Source organism: Nilaparvata lugens, chromosome 1 (genome assembly GCF_014356525.2).
Source record: "Nilaparvata lugens isolate BPH chromosome 1, ASM1435652v1, whole genome shotgun sequence".
NCBI lineage: Eukaryota > Metazoa > Arthropoda > Insecta > Hemiptera > Delphacidae > Nilaparvata > Nilaparvata lugens.
In genome coordinates this window covers 50,931,247-50,953,772 of record NC_052504.1, presented here as the reverse complement: position 1 = coordinate 50,953,772, position 22,526 = coordinate 50,931,247, and the positions used below count along the sequence as shown (strand labels likewise).

Here is a 22,526-nt window from a genome sequence, read left to right as displayed (position 1 = left end):
GATACTAACTGATCTTGTATTTACACTAATTGAATAATATTATCAACACAGACAAAAAAAATTAAACTTAAAAGTTGGAGAAAAATTGTTAAATCAATAGCAGCAATGTGCTGTAATAACAAAACATCAAGTAATAAAATTAAATAACAAAACAAAGCAAAACAAAAATTAACCAATGAAAAATGTCTGTGATATATTGTAAACTAACTCAGTATTATTATTTTTATTAGGATTAAGATTAGTATTAATATCATTGTTAAGATTATTATTATATTTGTCAGATGTTATTTAAATGTATATTATTTGTTATTATCAGCATGCCTCACTGAAAAGTGAGAAAGTTATTAGATTCGAAGATAAACACTGCCAATAAACCAAAATCAATTTGAAAGAATATTATTCACAGAGTGAACGCACAGCTGGCCAATGAGATAATCAAATTAGAGAGATGAAACATGAGGGAGAAATGAAAGAATAGAGCCAAACACAAAGTGAACACATGAAAGAGAAAGGAAGAGGTACCCAATTTAATTGACAAGGTAGTCTAGAGAATGAATAATAAACACATTTATGGAAATTGCCAACATTTATAATGATTGAAATGGAAGAAATCATGAACCAAACTGTGTGAGTCCAAAATGTAATATGAAGAAGATTGCTCAAATTGTAATTAGCATTCGGGAATTGCTATTTGCAAACCTATGTGGCATCACTGATGTTGTCATATTTGGAGATGTTGCAGTATGGCGGGCCAGCAAATTTGGTATTGCATCTTGTTGCATTATTTAAGATTTTCTTCTTTTTTTTTAGGTGAGTGGAACTTGTTGCTCACTTTACTAATTATTGTAATTGCTGTAGAGAGAATTCCACTTGTAAAGTCGAAGGGCTTGGACCCTGGCTTACATTATTTGTCAGCGTTATCTGCCAGAGTAATGGGACTACCTCCCGGCAACGGAGAAGGAGCTTGGCCTGTTTTCGTCACTCTTCTCTAGACTTCTCCCGGACAGGCTCGTAATCGGTTCAAGTGTGCAGTTGATTCATGTTGAATATTAGTGAAAGACTGAATCCAAAAAATGTACCTGTACCTGCTCTACCAGCTGACGCCTATCCAGGGAACGAACGCTTAAAAAAAACCGGTGAGTCCGTTCCTTTATTGAAAAATTATTTAAAAAGGACCCTTAGGTCGGAACCAGTTCTCACAGTATGATTGGGATCCTTTTCGAATGATAAAAACAGATTTTCCGTCACACACCAAAATTTTTTCCGCCATTTTGAATCCAACTTTTTTTTTTATTGAAAGGTGGCCATATGATACATGATTCCGAAACAGGATTTCCAGAGAAAAGGTATGGTGAAAACCGCACATCGATATCTCAAACCTTTCAAAATGTATTCTCATTCATTTCCTTTATTATAGTATAGCAGATGATATAGAGAAAGAACTGGCTTGAGCACGTATACACGTGTGAAGGATAGGAAAATTATGTTTGACGCATCATCACGTCTGAACTACTGGACTGATTTACTTGAAATGCTGCATATAAATTCTTAATCAACCGAGGATTCTTATAGGCCTATTTTCAATTCTTCTAGATTTCATTACGTCAAGTTTTCAGTTTGTCAAATTTTAAAATAGACCCATGTGTAGCACGGGTTACCTGCTAGTGTTAAATAATAACAGCTCGTTTTTTAAGGAATTAAAACAATTAATTTTCATCCCACGGCCATTCAATAGTTAGTGCTAAAAAATTCTGGATTTTTCTGTATTATTCATCATACATAAAATGCATTCAGCCTACTCCCATGCGGTCATGCTCTAAAGAGCTTGCATATGAGTGATGTTACTTATTGTACTAAATAAATAAAAAATTAACATATGAATAATTTGAGTGGTTCACTATTCAAAATGACAATAGTTTTTAATGTAATATTATTGTCACCAAATTCAGTGATTCAGTAATTCATGGGGTACGCGACTAGGTAACCCGACTACCCCAACTGGGTAACCCGACCACCCCGACTACTTAACACCCCGACTAGTTGTCCCCTTTTAAAACAGGTTTTTAGGGGACAAGTAGACGTGAGCAATAGGTACCCATCTAGTTGTATCCTTTCTGAGGAGGTGATAACTAGTCGAGGGGACACCTTGACGCAATGGTGTGAGGTGTCAAGTTGTCGTTTACGGTCATGTCTAGTTGGCACCTTTGGTCCAGTAGGTGTCAAGTAGTCGGGGGGACAACTTGACGGCAGTGGCATATTTTTACGAGGGTACAAGTAGTAGCCTATGGCCAAAATGACCAGGTATCAAGTAGTCGGGGTGACAACTAGACAGCTACCCTAATTCATGTATCAATCACATGATCACATTCCCATTTGAAAAAATAGAGTTGTATTCAACATGGCGGATTCAAGATGGCGGACCAATCTTTTGAAACAACAGAGAAGTAGTTTTTTTTTAATTCGAATAGGATCCTAATGAAACATACACTTAAAATATCCTCGTAAAAGAAATATTAAGCTTCTCCCATAATTTTCACCAATCCTGTATCATACAAAAATTATATCAATACTGTAACAATTTTATAGTTTCTTGAAAACCAAGGAAAATTATTTCTACTAGAATCAATATTGATCAGTAATAGAAGGAGTGCTAAGTAATCCTATTATATTAAGCAAGCAATTTTTGTGTATATTTATATATTTGGTTATTTTTATATCAGATTATTTTTATATCTGGTTATCTGGTTATTTATGTCCAACGGATCTCAAAAACGGCTTTAACGATTCTCACGAAATTTGTAAAATAGTAGGTTTATGATAAAAAAAATTCGATTGCACTAGGTCTCATCCCTGGGAAAACTCGCTGAAGGACATGAAAAGGATAATAATTATCCATTCTAGGAAAAACAGATGATAACTTCGTCGTCTGTCACAACAGAAGATACGTGTGTGGGAGAGAAACAGAATTATATCCAGCTGTGTAATCAATCAGCGAGAAATATTATCTAGAAATTATCTAGAAATCGACTTGATCAAAATAACCTGATTTGTTGACATGACATGATAACCATTCTAAACTGGAGTATATCATAATTTTCAAAGTTAATCAATATATGACAATTTTAAGTGATTAGTGAGTGTTATTTTGTTATTCAATTTGGTTTGTAAATAATCTAAATTAGAACTTTTTTGTTTTCAAATGTTTGGACTGAAAATTGAGCCTGAATTCAAGTGCATAGAACATAACCTACTTTCTGGACTATTTATTTATTTTATTTATTTTATTTATTTAATCATTCAGAATTACACAACTTACAGAAAAGTACCACATTATAGTGTATAGATGAAAATTCGGGGAAGAAACAGGTTTGGGCTGTGCCTGTTCGTCCTTCCCCAATCATTTTGAAGAATTATGTTCTGTTTATCAATACTTTATAAATAAATAACGAGCGAAGCTCGGTGTCCCGATATTAGCTATGAAGGAATGAAGGAGAGAATATGCCATGAAACTATATTTCAATTTAGCTATGAAAAATTTATTTACAAATTACAATACAACTGAGGCTAATTATCATAAAAAATGAAATAGGAAATTACTTATTTAGGTATTATTAGGTATTATTATTATATAGGTATTTATTTAAGAAATTGGATTACTATTTAATTCCAGCTAAAGACTCTATATGTCTGGTGGCATCTTTTAGCCCACTAACAAGTTCTTCTAATTCTTCCAGGGAACAAAGGAAATTGTATTTCTTTATAATTATGCCACCTGATGTATTGTCTGTAGCAGCTTCTCCAATCAGTTGTATGAAGAATATGGGGAAGTTATCACTGCATGTGCTTGACTGAAATGAAGAAACAAATTTAAATTAGTTGTTTAAAAATATAATTCTTTTTAAAAGCTTGTTATATGAAATTCGACTACCAAATTACCTATTTTACCCATAAAACGTCAACATGACTAGTGAGTTGAAATGTTTTGGTCGATAAAAATTTGTCGAAGATACGCTTGAAATTCAGCGTTTTTCTATAATTTTAAGCTTTTTAATTAACTTATAGACAGGAATATTTTAAATTTGTAAAACATGTTCAACTAATATTTTTTTGTTTGGATTAATTTTCTAGGGTTTTCAGGAACTTGTAAGTGTGAACTCGATACACAGTTTCAGCTTGGGTAATAACGGTGCTGAATTAGAGGGTTTATTTTCTCCAGTTTTAACTTTCCTAGCCCTATTACCATAGGTAAGGAAAGTATTGCTTTCAGTAAAAAACTAAGGTACCCCAATTTCTAAATTTCTATACGTTTTAAGGTCCCCTGAGTCCAAAAAAATGGTTTTTAGGTATTGGTCTGTATGTGTGTGTGTGTGTGTGTGTGTGTGGGTGTGTGTGTGTGTGTGGGTGTGTGGGTGGGTGTGGGTGTGTGTGTGTATGAGTATATGTGCGTCTGTGTACACGATATCTCATCTCCCAATTAACGGAATGACTTGAAATTTGGAACTTAAGGTCCTTACACTATAAGGATCCGACATGAACAATTTCGATCAAATGCAATTCAAGATGGCGGCTAAAATGGCAAAAATGTTGTCAAGAACAGGGTTTTTCGCGATTTTCTCGAAAATGGCTCCAACGATTTACTAAACATTAAATGGCTCCAACTAAACATTAAAGATCAAGCATGAAATTCTCTACAATTAATGTTTAGTAACATTTTCACCTAAAATTGAAAATAAGCTTGAAAATTGAGAAAATGTGATTATTCAATTGCAAACAACTGTTGGCAACTGTTGATTCTATTTATTCATTCACTATTAAGAGATAGCAGACCTTGTGTGTCTCCAGCGTTATTGTCCTGTCACCAGCTGGCTCAGATCTTTAAAAATAGTAGAATTGAAATGCGCTTGAGCACTAGCGTCAGGTGATGAATTTTCATAAGAAAGAATCAGTGGATTGGCTGCTTTTACACTTTTGGATAAGTGAAACGAAAAGTAAGCGATAGGCTATGCCAAAAATTCCAGAATAAGCAAGAGCTACCAAGAGATATCCATGGATACCAGAGTCATTAAATTCCGAATCAACTAAATTTGGAATTTAATCTTCAATTGCATCAAACAAAAACAAAAATAACACGATCACTGCTAATTTGATAACTGTCAACGGGAAATATTAAATGCCAATGAATAAAGTCGAGGTCGACTCTTAAGCCCCGCACAATATTCTACAAAATTCGCTGCAATTAGACTACTATTCTACAGAGCAGTTCCAACACATCAATTAATTATTCGAATGATTTGACTCAATAATTTTCATGCCAAGTTGTGGCCTAATCTCAAAAACGATTATAACAATTTTTGTAGAATTTAGATTAAAAATGTTTCACAAAGATAATCTTATCTTTTAATTCCCGTAGCGAAACACGGGTGCCCTGCTAGTAAATAGATATTTTTGCAACTCTGCGCTACATAATTGAAATCAGCCGGTAATTGGATCGAGACTAAGTCTTTTTTTTTGACGGGAGGAAGAAAGCTCAAATGAGAAATATATGCGAGCGAAGCGAGTATATGCTATTCTTGGATGATCCAGCCGGGGGTTAAGGGGGCGGAGCCCTCTGGCTAGACGGATGAGGCTAGCAAAGCTACATATAGTAGCTTATAAAATAAAATGAGTCAATTTCATTGGTGTTTGTTCCATGCTTCCTAGTCTACTTTTTTCAGAGGATACATTGAAATGATATTGAAAAAGATGAAATTATAATATGGTTTTGAAGGCAAGGTTCTCAAGTGGTTTGCTTGTATCATACTTTGATGAGAGATATCAGCGGGTGGAAATACAGTCTCACCCTTTTGTGTATCAGTCGGAATGGTGAGGAGTGGGGTCCCTCATGGATCAGTCCTTGGTCCTTTGCTTTTCCTTCTATATATTAATGACTTGCCACCACACCTTGAACCAGCACACTGTGTTTTATACGCTGATGATGTGAGTATTTTATTGAAAAGTAACAGTCAGCATGATATGGAATCTGAAAGTAGAAGAGCTCTTCAGAAACTATAAGAATGGCTGGCCTCAAATATGTTGGTACTGAATTACAATAAGACTATGCAGATTCCATTTAGGACGGCTCGGGAAGCAGTACAGAACTCTCCTGTATTGAACCTATCTTTATTCTTATCAATAAAACAAAGAGCCTCCAAAATATATACGCCTGGTAGTGGGAGAATCTTTAACTCTTTGAAATAATCTCTACAACTTGCTCTAATAGATTCACCCACCATCACTCCAACTGCCCACTTTTGAATCCTAAATATATGTATTGCATGAGTTGAATTGCCCCAAAATATAACACCGTATGAAAGAAGAGAATGGAACACAGCAAAATAAACACTTCCACTCATACCAGAATAGAATAGAAATAGTCTTTATTCATCAGATGTAAGAAATACATTGGAACAGTGTCAATAGATTATATATATATATATATATATATATATATATATATTATATATATATATATTATATATATATATATATAAATAACTAGGCTAGCCTAGTATAGACAAAAACGTTTCGTCAAAAATCAATGTTAAACTCTTGAAACGAATACAGCGACAATTTTACCAGATATTCCCTTAGATACTTTGCAAACATTGTTGGATCTTCTAATATTTGGAGACTGCTTGGCAACTTTACAAAACACTTCTTACCTCTGTATATGGTTTTTTTCGTAAAAAGATCTAATCTGTGCCTCTCTGTTATACGACCAAACCTTGTATTATAACCGTGAGTGTTATTTCTCAAGTTTGTGTCACCAAATTTTTTGAAAGACTATAACATCATATATGTATTGTCCATATATTGTTAAAATTTCCAGGTCTGAGAAAGCTAATTTTACAGAATCAGTTCTATTGAGGTTCAGCATAATTCTTATTGCTCGTTTTTGCTTTTTTAGAATTTTATCAAGGTTACTTTTACTTGTACTATCATATATGCAGAGACCATATGATAGATGTGCATGTACTACTGAGTGGTATATTGATTTTAATATTTGTATACTACATAAACTGGACATTTGACGCAATGCATATAGGCCTGGGGATATTTTTTTCACAACATTGGCAACATGATTATACCACGAAAGGTTGCTATCTATTAACAGACCAAGAAATTTAGTTTGATCTTTACAATCTAAAAGGGTGTTATTCATAGCTACGCTACACAATTCACTCCTGTTCTACCTTGTTGAAAAGGGGACTACAATAGACTTACTTGAGTTCAGCAAGAGATTTCGGCTATTCAGGTATTCATTAATAGAGGACAGGCCTACACCAGATGAGAGTTCTACATCCTCAATCGATTTTCCTGAAAATATGATGTTAGCATCATCTGCATAGAGACACACAGAGGCATGTGCTCGAACCACATCAGGCAGACCCTTGATGTAACATAGGAATAGTAAGGGACCCAAAATGGACCCTTGAGGGACTCCATACTTTAAACTTCTTAGGTTAGAGCGATAACTGTATCTGTAACTAAGATTATTTTTCTCCTCAGTATGCTCTATTTCAACAAATTGCTGTCTGCCAATCAAATAAGATGAGAACCACTTCCTCTCCTTATCATGTATTCCCAATTCCTCTAATGCGCGCAAAAGAACATTATGAGACACACTATCATATCTAAAAATATGCCAATAATTCTCTCACCTTTATCTATTGTATTAATTATGGTATCTATGAAATCCACCATTGCTGTAATTGTTGACTTTTTTGAGCGGAAACCATGCTGTTCTTTATCCAATAAATGGTTTGCTTCTAGGTATTTCATTAATTGAATATATACCACACGTTCAATGATTTTTGAGAAAACTGATAACAACGCTATTGGTCTGTAGCAACCTGGACCTTTGATGTCACCTTTTTTAAATATTGGAAAAACTTTGGCTATCTTCAGTTTATCAGGAAATTGACCTGCTATAAGGGATGAATTTATAATGTGTGTTAATGGCTTGATTATAGCTCGTAAAACTCGTTTCACTACTGTTATTGGGATATCATCTGGCCTAGAAGAGTGTTTGTTCTCAAATGACATCACTATTTTATGTAATTGACACTCAGTAATAGGTTCGAATCTAAACCTCAATGAAGATTGATTACAACGTGGATTTTGTACAGTTACAGGTCTAATGGTAATAATAGGTTACCAAGCAGTATTGAATCAGTAAAGTTCCTAGGTATATATATTGATAACAGACTGAATTGGTTCTCGCACGTGGAGTCCCTAAGTAAGAAATTATCTAAAGGCCTTTATATGTTGAGAAGATTGCGTGGAGTTGTTCATGTTGACGTTTCGTTAAATGTTTATTATGCTCAGATATTCTCATTGTTGTCTTATGGAATCATTGTATGGGGCAATTGCAGTAGGTCCATTGAGATTTTTAGGCTTCAGAAAAGGGCAGTAAGAATAATAATGAATGAAAACCAAAGATCTCATTGTAGGCCTCTTTTCAAAAAACTTAAGCTGTTGACTCTGCCGTCCGTCTATGTTATGAGCCTGATTCTCTATATACATACGTATAAAGGGGATTTGGCTACTGGCACTGAAGTCCATAATCATAATACGAGGCACAGAAATAACATAAGAACTGAATACCTCAGGTATTCACGATCACAAAAAAGCTGGCTGTTTATTGGAGTAAAATTGTACAATTTCTTGCCACTATCTATTAGAAGACTTTCTTGTATGAGTTTCAAAAAAACTGTTAAATTTATCCTGCAGCAAGAATGCATTTATACAGTGGCTGATTTTTATGAAATTGATTTTCGTATGTATGAATTGTGAAAATGGGTTTGTAAATTACTTTGTATTGTAGAATCGTATTGTTTCTGTGCTTTGAATTTTTGTATAATATTATATGTTTGTGTATATGTATATATGTATGTATACAGGGTGATTCATAATTATGGTAAAATATTTTAATACGTGATAGTAGAGGTAAAAATAAGAAAAAAAGTTCCTATAAACATATATCCATAAACGCTTCATTAGCGAGCTATACAGAGTGAAAGATTTCGCCCGGAGTTCAGTTCCTCTGGTGAAATACACAGATGCTGAATTGTTTGGGGACTGGTTTTTGAAAAACTTATGCTGGATTCATATGGAGAAATATCTGAAAAATTGAATAAAACTAGTCTGGAAGCTGTAGTGTGAGTAGTTTTTGAGAAAAAAGTTGAAATATGCAAAAAATCCAAGTGGAAAAACACAGACTTCTACGTTTGATGCCCAATAACTTTCTTTAATGACCAGTAAACAAATAATTTTCCGCAATACAAATTGTAGAGAATTTAATTCTGAAAAGAATTATGTAAGCTGTGTAAACTAAATTCAAATAAACGTTGGATAAAATGTATTCTTATGTAGTACATTACACCACAAAAATTTGCTGTTTTATGAGGAGAGAACTAATAACTCATAAGTTGTAGCTGATTGCAAATAAAATATTCGGTTTTTCATGAAAAGCTTTTTTATATAAAAATAGCATATCTAAATGGCATTAAACTCATACCAAAAGACTAGTAGATTATGCCATTAAGCCTGGGAGGAAGCTCGAACAGAAGTAGATGATCTCCTATGATTCCTGCCCAAATGTTTACTGAAAACTGATGTTGTGGAAGATTAGGATTGATGGCATGAGGATTCTCAGCTGCCCAAATATGTTGGTCGTGGACGTTAACGATAGCTTTTCTTGTAAAGTGTGCCTCGTCGGTAAATAAAACGGTTGTGAAAAGTTTGGGTAAACAAGTTTTTCTAAAAACCATTGGCAAATACCAGCACGGGGAATACAGTCTCGTGGCCGTAGTATGAACTTTCTGGAGGTGGTATGGATGTGATTGTTGCTCTTTTAGTATCCTCCAAATAATAGATTGATTGACATTAAACTGCACTGACAATTCTCTTGTGCTCTTCTCTGGATGTTCATAAATTTCATTAAGAACTTGTTCTTCTAACTCAACAGTCATAGTAGATCGGGGTCTGCCTGCATAAATGTTAGGCCTAACTTACAGTTTGTTTTTTTTTTTGTTCAACAGTGAGCTAAAATATTTCTGAAAATAATTTTCAGCTGATAATTTCTTTTAAATATATTCTTATTTAAAACATAATAAATCAGCTGTTTCGGAACAGCTGTTATTAAAATCCATGTTTTATTTGCAATCAGCTACAACCCATGAGTTATTAGTTCTCTCCTCATAAAACAGCAAATTTTTGTGGTGTAATGTACTACATAACAATACTTTTATTCAACTTTCATCTAAATTTAGTCTACACAGCTTACATAATTCTTTTCAGAATTAAATTCTCTACAATTTTTATTGCGAAAAATTATTTGTTTACTGGTCATTAAAGAAAGTTATTGGGCATCAAACGTAGAAGTCTGTGTTTTTCTACTTGAATTTTTTGCATATTTTAACTTTTTTTCTCAAAAACTACTAACACTACAGCTTGCAGACTAGTTTTATTCAATTTTTCAGATATTTCTCCATATAAATCCAGCATAAGTTTTTCAAAAACTAGTCCCCAAACAATTCAGCATCGGTGTATTTCACCAGAGGAACTGAATTCCGGGCGAAATCTTTCACTCTGTATAGCTCGCTAATGAAGCGTTTATGGATATATGTTTATAGGAACTTTTTTCTTATTTTTACCTCTACTATCACGTATCAAATTATTTTACCATAATTATGAATCACCCTGTATATCTATATATGTATATGTGTATGTATGTATGGATATATATATATATATATGTGACGATTGACCATACATTTTGTTAAATGTCTTATGCCAATAAAGAAATTTCTATTTCTATTTCTAGAACCATTGGGAATATCTGGTTTAACAAACCTATCAACAGCCGAAACAAAAAAATCGTTACCAGATATAGACAAAACCTCAGAGACGACATTCATCGAACTGGTATGTAAGAGAGGAGGGTAAAGAGTGCAGGAATTCGGCTTTATATTTCATCGCCAACACGCGTTAAGGCTATCTCATGAGAAAAGTGAGAAAAGTTTAGAATTAAGGTGAGGGAGGCGTTGTTGCGGGTTTGTCCTTATTCCAGTGGGGGATTCTTTTTGCATTACGAAATGCAAAGATTGACGACTTATATTATAATTGACAAATCCGTACACCCCTTTCATAGGTGATCTGTGGGATGAAAAAAAGATAAAGCCCACATGCACATGGTTCTAATGACCCAATTTCTTAAAATATCCATAATTCTTTTTCTATTGTCTATTCAAATGAATTTCATACATATTTTCATTTCATATTTTCTAATATATTTTAATTTTATAATATAACTTGTTAGTTGTGGCATTACATTTTTATAGTCTATTTAATCGTTCTAAATTTTGAATTTCAAGTACAAAATAATGTTTGGACAGATAATTGTAATTTGGAGTGAAAAATAAAAAGTGACGACGTTGTTCCAAACTAATATTAATTTGAAAGAGGAATATTAAAGGGTTCGCCTACTTTTCCTCCTCCAATATCATTTTCATAACTTGAGTTTGTTGACCGAATAAAGTGGGATCTAAGATTGAAGTCGACGGTTTTGCATTTCTCTTTATGTATTCATGTTTTATATGTTACGCATTTGCGGCGAAACGCGGCAATCAATAGATATTCATAAAATTTGACAGGATGGTTTCTTATTAAATTGCGCGTCGCCATATAAATAAGGTTTTTTGAAAGTTTGCATTTGAAGGATAATAATGACAGGAAAAGGAATTTCCTTCATAGTACGATATTACTGTAAAAATCAGACTACAGAACTAGTAGTTCTGTGATTAGTAGACCTCACGCAGTTTTCTCATCCAATGTACCTAGAATGTATTCTAGGTACCTTGGTGTCACCTGTTCACCGGCTTCTCCAGACATTTGTGTACGGTACTGCAATGCATGCAATGAATAATCCACTTGTCAGCTGATTGATTAGGAATTATTCTATTTATTATGATTATATATATAATTAATCCTATCTTTAAACTATACGATAAATAGTGATATCGGAGTATGAAGGAAATTCCGTTTTCTTTCATATTATCCTTCAAATGCAAGCTTTTGATGTTAGCATTTTTGATGCACCAACCCCAACAGCCATTACCCGTTTTCACACCGATATCTCACCGACACGATAAGACAGGACAGAATTTACTCCGTCCGATGGAAAATATTAGAGGAGGCTGTGGTTTGTAACACCGCCAAGTCTACGGTTCACAGAACTACTAGTACAAATGGATATTAGTGAAAAACTGTATACGATACACACACTGTACACTTCCAATACATATCGATACCAGGTGTATCGATAAAACGCCGTATCGATAGATTGATACATCAACCTGTATAGATTCATATCCACCCATCCAACAGCTAGATTACAACTCTGTCCTTGAAAACCTAGATACTTGACGGTAGTGCCAAAAAAATCCCTCTTCTCAACAAAATTCCCATATATTTCCCGAACAAACGAAATTCCTGGTTTTCCCGCCCCGTGGACGCCCTGTTATCCTTATAAAAGAAATATCAAGCTGTTTTATAATCTTTACTGAACCTGTATATGTGAGAATAGTTTTATTTAACTAAGCGAATTGAGATCTAAGATTCAAGTCGACGGTTTTGTATTTGTTTTCATGTATGTATGTTCCGCATTTACGGCGAAACGCGGCAATGGATTTTCATGAAATTTGACAGGAATGTTCCTTTTCGAATTGCACGTCGATGTATATATAAATGTTTTTTTTGAAATTTTACATTTTAAGAATAATATAATAGGAAAGGAGTTTCCTTCATACGCCAATATTACCATTAAATTAGACTATAGAATTATTCATCATAAATCATTGTTGAGTGGATTATTAATTGCATGCATGCAATTTCTCTCGACCTATCTCTGCTTTCAACTCGGGCTGACCAGTTACCAGGAAATGTCTTGTAGGAAATGAGCTTTTGATTATGATAGTTGTTTACAACAGATGATTAGCATTGTTGATACACCAACCCAAACATCCATTAGCCATTATTACACCAATATCTGACCGACACGACAGGACAGAATTTATTCTGATGGACAGTATTGGAGGAGGCTGTGGTCTATAACTGCGCGAGGTCTATTTACAACTAGTAAATCAGATTGAGCACAGGGAATTCCGAGCACAGCAAATACCAGCAACGTGGGGTATCATTTATTTTCTTAGGATTCTCTTTTCATGATAGTTTTCATTATTGTGCATTGGAGCAAGCGGATGCTTGCATTGTGCAGGCATGCACACTGATTGCATACTGCAAAACTGATTGAGCATATGCATGATAGATCCTCCACAATCTAACACACAATCTATAGATCCACAATCTAATGTCTAGCGCCTACCGTACTTGGCTAAGCTCAGACAGACCATACAACATCCTTCTGAGTGTGCCGAGCACTGTTTTCAAGTTATAATAGTAGATTTAATATGTAACATGTAGAAGCCATTATTAGCGAGTTAGCGAAACTGTTTTCTCGCTCTTTTTCTAGTTGAACGACCATGACATCTAGACCAAAGCTAGTTTCCCAGGATATATATATATATATATATATATATATTATATATATATATAATTAATCCTATCTTTAAACTATACGATAAATAGTGATATCGGAGTATGAAGGAAATTCCGTTTTCTTTCATATTATCCTTCAAATGCAAGCTTTTGATGTTAGCATTTTTGATGCACCAACCCCAACAGCCATTAGCCGTTTTCACACCGATATCTCACCGACACGATAAGACAGGACAGAATTTACTCCGTCCGATGGAAAATATTAGAGGAGGCTGTGGTTTGTAACACCGCGAAGTCTACGGTTCACAGAACTACTAGTACAAATGGATATTAGTGAAAAACTGTATACGATACACACACTGTACACTTCCAATACATATCGATACCAGGTGTATCGATAAAACGCCGTATCAATAGATTGATACATCAACCTGTATAGATTCATATCCACCCATCCAACAGCTAGATTACAACTCTGTCCTTGAAAACCTAGCTACCTGACGGTAGTGCCAAAAAAATCCCTCTTCTCAACAAAATTCCCATATATTTCCCGAACAAACGAAATTCCTGGTTTTCCCGCCCCGTGGACGCCCTGTTATCCTTATAAAAGAAATATCAAGCTGTTTTATAATCTTTACTGAACCTGTATATGTGAGAATAGTTTTATTTAACTAAGCGAATTGAGATCTAAGATTCAAGTCGACGGTTTTGTATTTGTTTTCATGTTCTGTATGTTCCGCATTTACGGCGAAACGCGGCAATGGATTTTCATGAAATTTGACAGGAATGTTCCTTTTCGAATTGCACGTCGATGTATATATAAATGGTTTTTTGAAATTTTACATTTTGAGAATAATATAAGAGGAAAGGAGTTTCCTTCATACGCCAATATTACCATTAAATTAGACTATAGAATTATTCATCATAAATCATTGTTGAGTGGATTATTAATTGCATGCATGCAATTTCTCTCGACCTATCTCTGCTTTCAACTCGGGCTGACCAGTTACCAGGAAATGTCTTGTAGGAAATGAGATTTTGATTATGATAGTTGTTTACAAGAGATGATTAGCATTGTTGATACACCAACCCAAACATCCATTAACCATTATTACACCAATATCTGACCGACACGACAGGACAGAATTTATTCTGATGGACAGTATTGGAGGAGGCTGTGGTCTATAACTGCGCGAGGTCTATTTACAACTAGTAAATCAGATTGAGCACAGGGAATTCCGAGCACAGCAAATACCAGCAACGTGGGGTATCATTTATTTTCTTAGGATTCTCTTTTCATGATAGTTTTCATTATTGTGCATTGGAGCAAGCGGATGCTTGCATTGTGCAGGCATGCACACTGATTGCATACTGCAAAACTGATTGAGCATATGCATGATAGATCCTCCACAATCTAACACACAATCTATAGATCCACAATCTAATGTCTAGCGCCTACCGTACTTGGCTAAGCTCAGACAGACCATACAACATCCTTCTGAGTGTGCCGAGCACTGTTTTCAAGTTATAATAGTAGATTTAATATGTAACATGTAGAAGCCATTATTAGCGAGTTAGCGAAACTGTTTTCTCGCTCTTTTTCTAGTTGAACGACCATGACATCTAGACCAAAGCTAGTTTCCCAGGATATATATATATATATATATATATATATATATATATATATATATATATAAATTGTGGCTCCCAGTCGCCGGGGAATGTAGATAATAGAATAATTGAAAATGACCTATGATCGAAACATCGAAACTGGTCGTTGAAATATTTTAAAGTTTTTATTAAAAGGGTACTCCAAGTTTTTATTAATTTGAATAAAGTAGCCCATGTAAGTGAAGTGATTTTATAATAGAATCACTCCAACTTAGCCTTCATAAAGTGTGATACGCTTTGCTTGTGACTGACTGACACTTTGCTAGGAGCAGTACGAGAGTAGAGATGTAGTCTCAATTTCTCTATCGCTCGCTAAGAAGATAGTTTTCAGTATTTTTGCTATTTGAGTGTCTTATTCAACTGAGAGATCACTGTCCACAAAGTTTCCTTCGTCAGACAAAAGTGTGGTTCAATGTAATCAGTATAATACCAAACACATTGGAGGAATCAAGAAAATTCCAACTATCAATATATATTTTGAGGAAAATAATATTATACTTATGACTCAACATACTTTTATACAGAAGTCCAATCTCCAGCTAACATCAATTATCTGTGGAATGGAATGTTGTAGTCTGAAAAGCACACTCCTCAGATCCTTTTTTCGCTTTTCATAGACATCAGTGAGCAGTTTCAGACGGTCTGGATTGAAGTTGTAGGACTCCACCACTGAACGAAAGCTCTTATCGTCGAGGTCGTGACTTGCAGCTTCGACAAGCAGGATGAGTAGTGCAGCGAAACATTCCTTCACAATGTCCGACTTCGACGTGCACAGCTCTTTCAGATCTGTAATTCCAAAGTAGATTATTTTTCAAATAGTGATCTCACTCAACCTTAAAAGGATAATTGTATAAAAATAATTTTGAATGCTGATAGGTTTTCCTGATATTACTATATATTAAGCTCTTAAATAAAATATCAATCAAAAAAGGCCAATTTAAAGACATCACGAGTGACATTTTCAATTCTCAGGATAGTATTAACAGTTTATGAGTTAAAGATTTTACAGCCGGTCCAAACACTATAAATTTGCCCCTTCAATCTATAAAAAAATCGTGTAAAAATAGAGATAGACGATTGATATCATGATAGTGATTCCAGATTTGGATTCTGAATCAGAATAGGTGTCTACCAATTTCTCAATCAATGTTCAGTCATTCCTGGATGGATCGCGTCAAAAACACATGAACATTAAATAGTCAAACTAATATTGTCAATACAGAAAATAACTTATGTCACTTGATTGGCAAGAGTAGGCGGCGTTGAGGTTAGGTTACTCAAGTTGTTAAAATGTAATGTTTATGACGTTAACTGTTTTCAATAAGCCACTGCACCATTACATTTTTGAAACTGTTGATACATGTAGTCTGGAGAAAAGCGGCCTTTTTTGAACATCTTCATTGCCAACGCACGGAAACAATCCTTCACTTTGGAAAGTCTACATCGGCAAAGGTCGATGATTGCACTACTTGTTGTTTTATGAAAATGAATCTGCCCTGTCATGGTGTAGGATTCCTGATGAGTCTAGATGTTTAGGAGCAATGCCAAAATATACTGTCCATAGACTAAGTGTAGGCATAGACTATGAAAGATGGGCTTACATTACATTATTCAATATTCTTGTACCGTAACTTAAATTTATGCATAAACCTTGTTTAAGTTACCAGCTAGTTGATTAATAACTATAGCTAGCACAAAAAGTTCTGTATAAATCGAATTAAGATGTGTAGTGACTTGAAGATTAGTACCATCTATAAATTAGAGATTGTTTCCATTAAAGTAGCCTAGTCATTACAGCTTGTATTAAATTAAGTATCGGTAACCAGTAGTTCGGCAAATGACCTAGACAGCGAGTCAGGAGGCCATAGTTATCATTGCGCTTATTATACAAATATACCAGTCAGGTCGCCAGATTCTGGCAACTGAGAATCAGATTTTGTCTACCCGGCTAGTTTTTTACTCGTCGCCAGCCCGGCTGCCAAATTGCTGGTTTTTTTTACTGGTCTCCAAGCGTGTTTACACTCGGCCGCAAATTTTTGATTTCTGGTGACCCACAAATAATCGAATAAAATAAATAAATAATTTAAGAGCTTAAATATTAACTATTTTAAGACAATAAAGCTAATAACTCACCTGTTTTATGTGATCCATGATTTTTAAGAATAATATCTGGCGAGATCTCTACTAATTTCTTGAAAGAATCAGAAGCAATCAAATTCTGATTTCCAAGGCGTTTTAATCCTATTCCAACTTTAGGTGACAATTTCATTTCTGTAAATAGAAAATACATTAATTATTCAAGGCTACAAAACTTTATTTATTTACAGTGGGTTAGCCTATCACTTTTCTCAAGTTGACAACAAAATTTGTTTGATTTTTTTTTATAATCTTGTGGGTGGAATCATTGAAATCCTTAACAAACTCTTCCAATCAACTTTTTTGATAAACGTCAATTAAAACAAAAAATTACGTAATAATAATATTATGTTAATATAAGTAGTCTAAATAAACATACTTAACCTAAAAATTAACCAAGACCTTATGTATCAACGAGCTAAAATATAGTAAACTATAATAAGAGTGGCTGAGTGGCCGCTATTCCTGTTACGAATTGAACATGGGCAGCCATGACAGAGATAGGCAAGAAGTGGCGGAAAATTTGAATGGCCCTATTGATAAAATGGGAACTTTCATAAAATACAAGACGCAAATCAGTTATATTCAATAAATACTACATTTCATTTTTATCGAGCATTTTAAATATATGTATTACAGTTGTTTTGCATCCATAAAATTAACTGTTTGTTAATTTTCTGTTTCTCAGAGTATGAGGAAAATTCACCAAGTGTGAGAAACAGCGTGAAGTACTAAAATACCGTATATAACCAGATTTGCATTTTAAGGGGCGATTGCTGAGGTCAGGTCTGGCTAACCCCGGCGCAACGTTGGTCTAGCGCAACTTTGGTCTCGGCTAAAAAATCGGTTTGCTGAGATCGAGTTTAGCCGTCGGTCATCTCTTGGTCAAGAGCAACTTTGATCTGCGGGTTTAGCCAGACCGACGCTCAAGTTTAGCCAGACCGAGGCGCAACTGGAGAAATCCACGGGGAATTATTGTCGCAATGTTGGCAACAGCCATCTCGAATGCTACTTTGGCTCTCACACGCTGTTTTTGTGTATTGCTTTTGCACTCTCTCACACAAACTCACTCACTCTCCCATCATTCGTTTCTTCCTTGTTTTTTCTTCTTCCTCGTTCTCTCTCACTCTCTCTCTCTCTCTCTCATCTACAATTTGCTGTATTGTAAGCTATTGTATATAAGTGTATAAGCCAGTATATATTGTAATCTACATAAATAAAGTACTCAATCAATCAATCTCTCAGGCATAATATGCCTTTATTAGGGCATATTGAAGAAGAAAAAAAACCAATCATCTCCTTCTCTCTCTCTATCTTCCCCCCACTTACTCCCATTCTCTCTCTATTTCAGTCTCGATCCTCTCTTGAATGTCGTTATAATGATCATCTGCGACTAGATAATCTTCTAAACTCTTTCAAATGTCGTTACATTGACACATGAACAACTCCTCACCTTTTTGGTGTTCATTTGGAATTCATTTTCATTCATTTCAAAAATGTAGTTTTTTTCTAGCGTATTGTCCAGCTAGGAATTTAATGTAATATTTTTCCATTACTAAACAAATAATAGCTATCGCTGCAACACTATGTATAATGCGACATGATGCTGCAGTACTCATATAATCGCCAGTCTCTATGTGGACTACCATCAGCAACAAATCTGAGAGCAATCAGCACTTTTCTTCAGTTCTAAATTCTGATACCGTACTCGCCGACTTGAGGTATTGGTTCGTAATAATCCAAATATTCAAGATAATCCATTATTCACTTCATCTCACAAAATCAATTCCACAGAAAGGATCACACAAACGAAGGGTCGCTCTCACCATCTGGACTCAACTTAATAGTTCAATAATTATGCAATGCTGACTATTTCTGCATCCCGTGATGATGCAAGCAAACGCAGCTGCCTCCAATTAGCAACAATCAACTCCACATAGATATCATCTCACACTTTCTTACAATTAAAACATATTCAATACAGTTCTCCTTCATTACTGGTGCAGTTCCATATTATGTTCAAACCATTATAGACAGCATCAATACTATCGTGTAGCCTAGATTCGTAGAAGGTAATCGACCACTGATAGAAATTGAGTCAAAGAATTGGTTGGCTTCCAATTTAATATATTTTCAGACATTGTTTAAACCAAAAATATATAATATGAGTGTTGAGAGAATATCAGAATGATAATAAAATTATGGGCTACTCAGTGAATGGGCTAGTGCGTACTGCCAGAGACAAATAAATAGGTAACTTTCAAACAGTATCTTTACTCTATGGAACTGCGTATAGCGAATACTTCAGAAAGATCTTTTTGAAGTAAGTCAGTTTTGTTTTTACCATCTTTAACAATTGAAAGTTCATTTAACATGTATTGATATTGTTCATTCAGTTTCATGTATGGAATTGAATTTATTCACAACACTGACATAAATATGAAAAGATCATGTATGTAAAACAGTTCATGTGATTGAAACGTAGTCCCCTTAAACAATGCTCCAGCACCTTTTTTAGTATGGTACTCACAAAAGGTCTCAGTTATGTTATGATTAAAGAGTAGTTTCCACCAGGGACAGGAGGATATACAAATCTCCAGTAATATCTGGGAACATGGATATATCCCCCCCACCACAGTAAATATATTTTTTGCACTTTAGTAAAAATCATAAAATAATAGGTTTGTAGACTATAGCTTTGAAACTATTTTTTGAAACAATTGAATGACAAATGAAATTATATTTCCATTCTATTTGTTATATGAACTAAAATAACATAGGCCTATGATTTGCTATGAAAAATTAAATAATGATCAGCCCACTGAACATAAAGAAACTTCATTATTAGGATGTAGTTTTTTAAATGGAAATTTCTTGAAATCACACCAAATTGAGGGTATTTTTCTAAAATTTTCCGGTGGAGGCCACCTGGATCCCCTTTTTGTGAGAGGTAAAGAATTTCCTTGTTGTTTGAAGGTGTTTTCATTTTCACCTTCTTATGTTATAATATTTTAAACATTAGTGAAAAACATTTTAAATATGACTTTATGGTAATAAAATTATTCAGAATTCAAAGATGAACCCCAATTTGACATTGGCTTTTAATAAAATCAAAAGAATAGCGAGTTAATAGCTTAATCCCGAACTTAAACCTGCCTCCTAGCAGGTCTAAGTTGGAGTCTAAAATCATCATTTTTGCTCCTGAGATTATCTCATTTTAGCCTGATCCCGATCTCAGCAATCCACCGAGATTTTCTTTTAAACTCGAGTTGATCTACGCTTGAGCTCAGCAATCCACCGAGATTAATTTTTAGCCTAGACTGGATCTCAGCAAACCGATTTTTAGACCGCCGGTTTTTCCCTGCGATAATTGCCGGTCGGCTAACTTTTGCGCCCGAGCGTGGTTAATCCCGATCTCAGCAAACCGATTATTGATCTGCGGCGCAAAAACCGGTTTTTAGCCGAGCGCAAGAGATAATCCCGATCTCAGCAATCGCCCCTTAGATTATTATAACCAGTTTGAAAATCAATCGTGCAGTTGTGGGAGAACTATGAAAGATTTGATAAATAGAGCATCACATATTATTGCAAATATCTTTTTGAATAATTATAAAAAATGTGCAATGATCACCTCTCCGCAGTCATAACTCAACATATTCAAATTTGAAAAAGAGGAAACTGCAGACTTTCAATTGACTAATATAATAAGGCAATGTAGGAGCTCTAAGACATATTCGATAATGCATTATCCTAATGTATATTAGCCGATATCTATATACATTATATCTTATAAGTTATCTACTATATATACATAATAAAATATTTTATAAATTATATATATATATATATATATATATATATATATATATATATATATATATATATATATATTTATTTGTTTATTTATTTATTACATATGATGTCGAAGTAAAATAGCACTGATTCACTCACCATGAACAGACTAAAATAAAATCTACCTACTGAAAAAATAATTTGGCAAATGTGCTCATGCACTTGTCCTTCTAGAGGCGCACTAGGACCGGATTAGAAAAAAATCAAACATACGAACAATAGGTCTAAACAGTATGCATTTTTTCAACTCTTTCAAGAACTAATCAACAGAAAATGTAAAATTTTGCACAGATGTTCAGCTAGGGTCTAGAAATTCAAAATTACTATGACTTCAATATTATACAAGATTAGCGATTTTCCAGCGTTCACTAGCATTTTTTCAGCTTTTTTATAATTAAGAGTAAACACTTAAATTTAGTAAAAAGTTGAGCTGAATCATGTAGAAATATTGCATTTTAAGGGCTTAGAAGATGCCCAAAATCAGCGTTTCATCAGCTTTTTCAAATAAAATGAGCAGAAAATTTTTCAATTTTATACCAATTTTCAGATAGGAAAAAATAACATGACAAACTTAGAGCAACAATGAATTGGGTGGCGCCAATGATACCTCTGCCATTGAGCAGATAATACAGCACTCAGCTGGGGGACCCTCAGCCTTTGCATGTTAGATAACGCTATAGAAATATAAAATGTATTGAAGATTAGTGTGTGATCACATTGTGTGCATATTATGTGCAAGTACATGCTTTGTTATGAATGAACAGGCTGATACTATGACTTCATAGTACTTGCGTAAGGACGAACTGAGCAAAACTATCGAGGAGGCCACACCCAGTTGGCTGCAGGCCCTCATGGAGCTAAGAGTGCGCACCTCCCTTGGCAAGTACGACCCCTAGAAGGCCGATATCACACTTGTCCTCCTGCCCTTCCAGATATTCAAGATTAAGCCCATATCTACCGAAGAGGAGAAAAGTAATTCACCAACTCTTATTGAATTTGGGTTCGCCATCTGAAGTTGACGTTTTATGTGCAAATACCAGTATGTTTATGTGCAAGCTTGGTTATGCATGCTCAAGCGTGACGATGAGGAACCAAATCTGGAAAGAGCAATGGGAAACACTGACATTAAAATGTTCACTACTTGCTGGTTGCGTTTAGTATGAGCAGCTACATGCATGGCAAAATGTGTTTCAATGGCAATTTTCAAATTTTGTACACTTGTACATTTACGCATCCAATGTGATTGAACTAGACTGCAGACACACAAA

The 22,526-nt window shown here is 34.5% G+C and overlaps 1 protein-coding gene across 4 annotated transcripts; it reads right to left on the bottom strand.

Moving 5' to 3' along the window:
• Window positions 1–3,502: 3,502 nt before the first annotated feature.
• LOC120348707 (COMM domain-containing protein 3-like) lies at window positions 3,503–17,936 on the bottom strand. Of its 4 annotated transcripts, none has more exons than XM_022339380.2 (4): window positions 17,786–17,936; window positions 17,404–17,541; window positions 15,785–16,056; window positions 3,503–3,848 (listed from the first exon to the last, which is right to left on the bottom strand). In XM_022339380.2, exons 2-4 carry the CDS (start codon window positions 17,537–17,539, stop codon window positions 3,657–3,659), a joined length of 600 nt encoding a protein of 199 aa, XP_022195072.1. In that variant the 5' UTR covers window positions 17,540–17,541; window positions 17,786–17,936; the 3' UTR covers window positions 3,503–3,656. The 4 variants fall into 4 exon arrangements, 3 of the variants coding, with proteins under 3 accessions (XP_022195072.1, XP_022195073.1, XP_022195071.1); XM_022339381.2 differs by having other exon boundaries at window positions 17,791–17,918; XR_005572242.1 differs by lacking the exon at window positions 17,786–17,936 and adding an exon at window positions 5,840–6,019 and having other exon boundaries at window positions 3,512–3,848; window positions 17,404–17,779.
• Window positions 17,937–22,526: the final 4,590 nt, after the last annotated feature.

Excerpts from the sequence above, each read along its gene's own strand:
- LOC120348707 (XM_022339379.2), bottom strand. The coding sequence starts at position 17,560 with ATGTATTTTCTATTTACAGAAATGAAATTGTCACCTAAAGTTGGAATA. Across the intron at positions 16,057-17,403 it reads TCATGGATCACATAAAACAG|ATCTGAAAGAGCTGTGCACG; the intron begins GTGAGTTATTAG and ends TTGGAATTACAG. Across the intron at positions 3,849-15,784 it reads GATTGGACTTCTGTATAAAA|TCAAGCACATGCAGTGATAA; the intron begins GTATGTTGAGTC and ends TCTTCATTTCAG.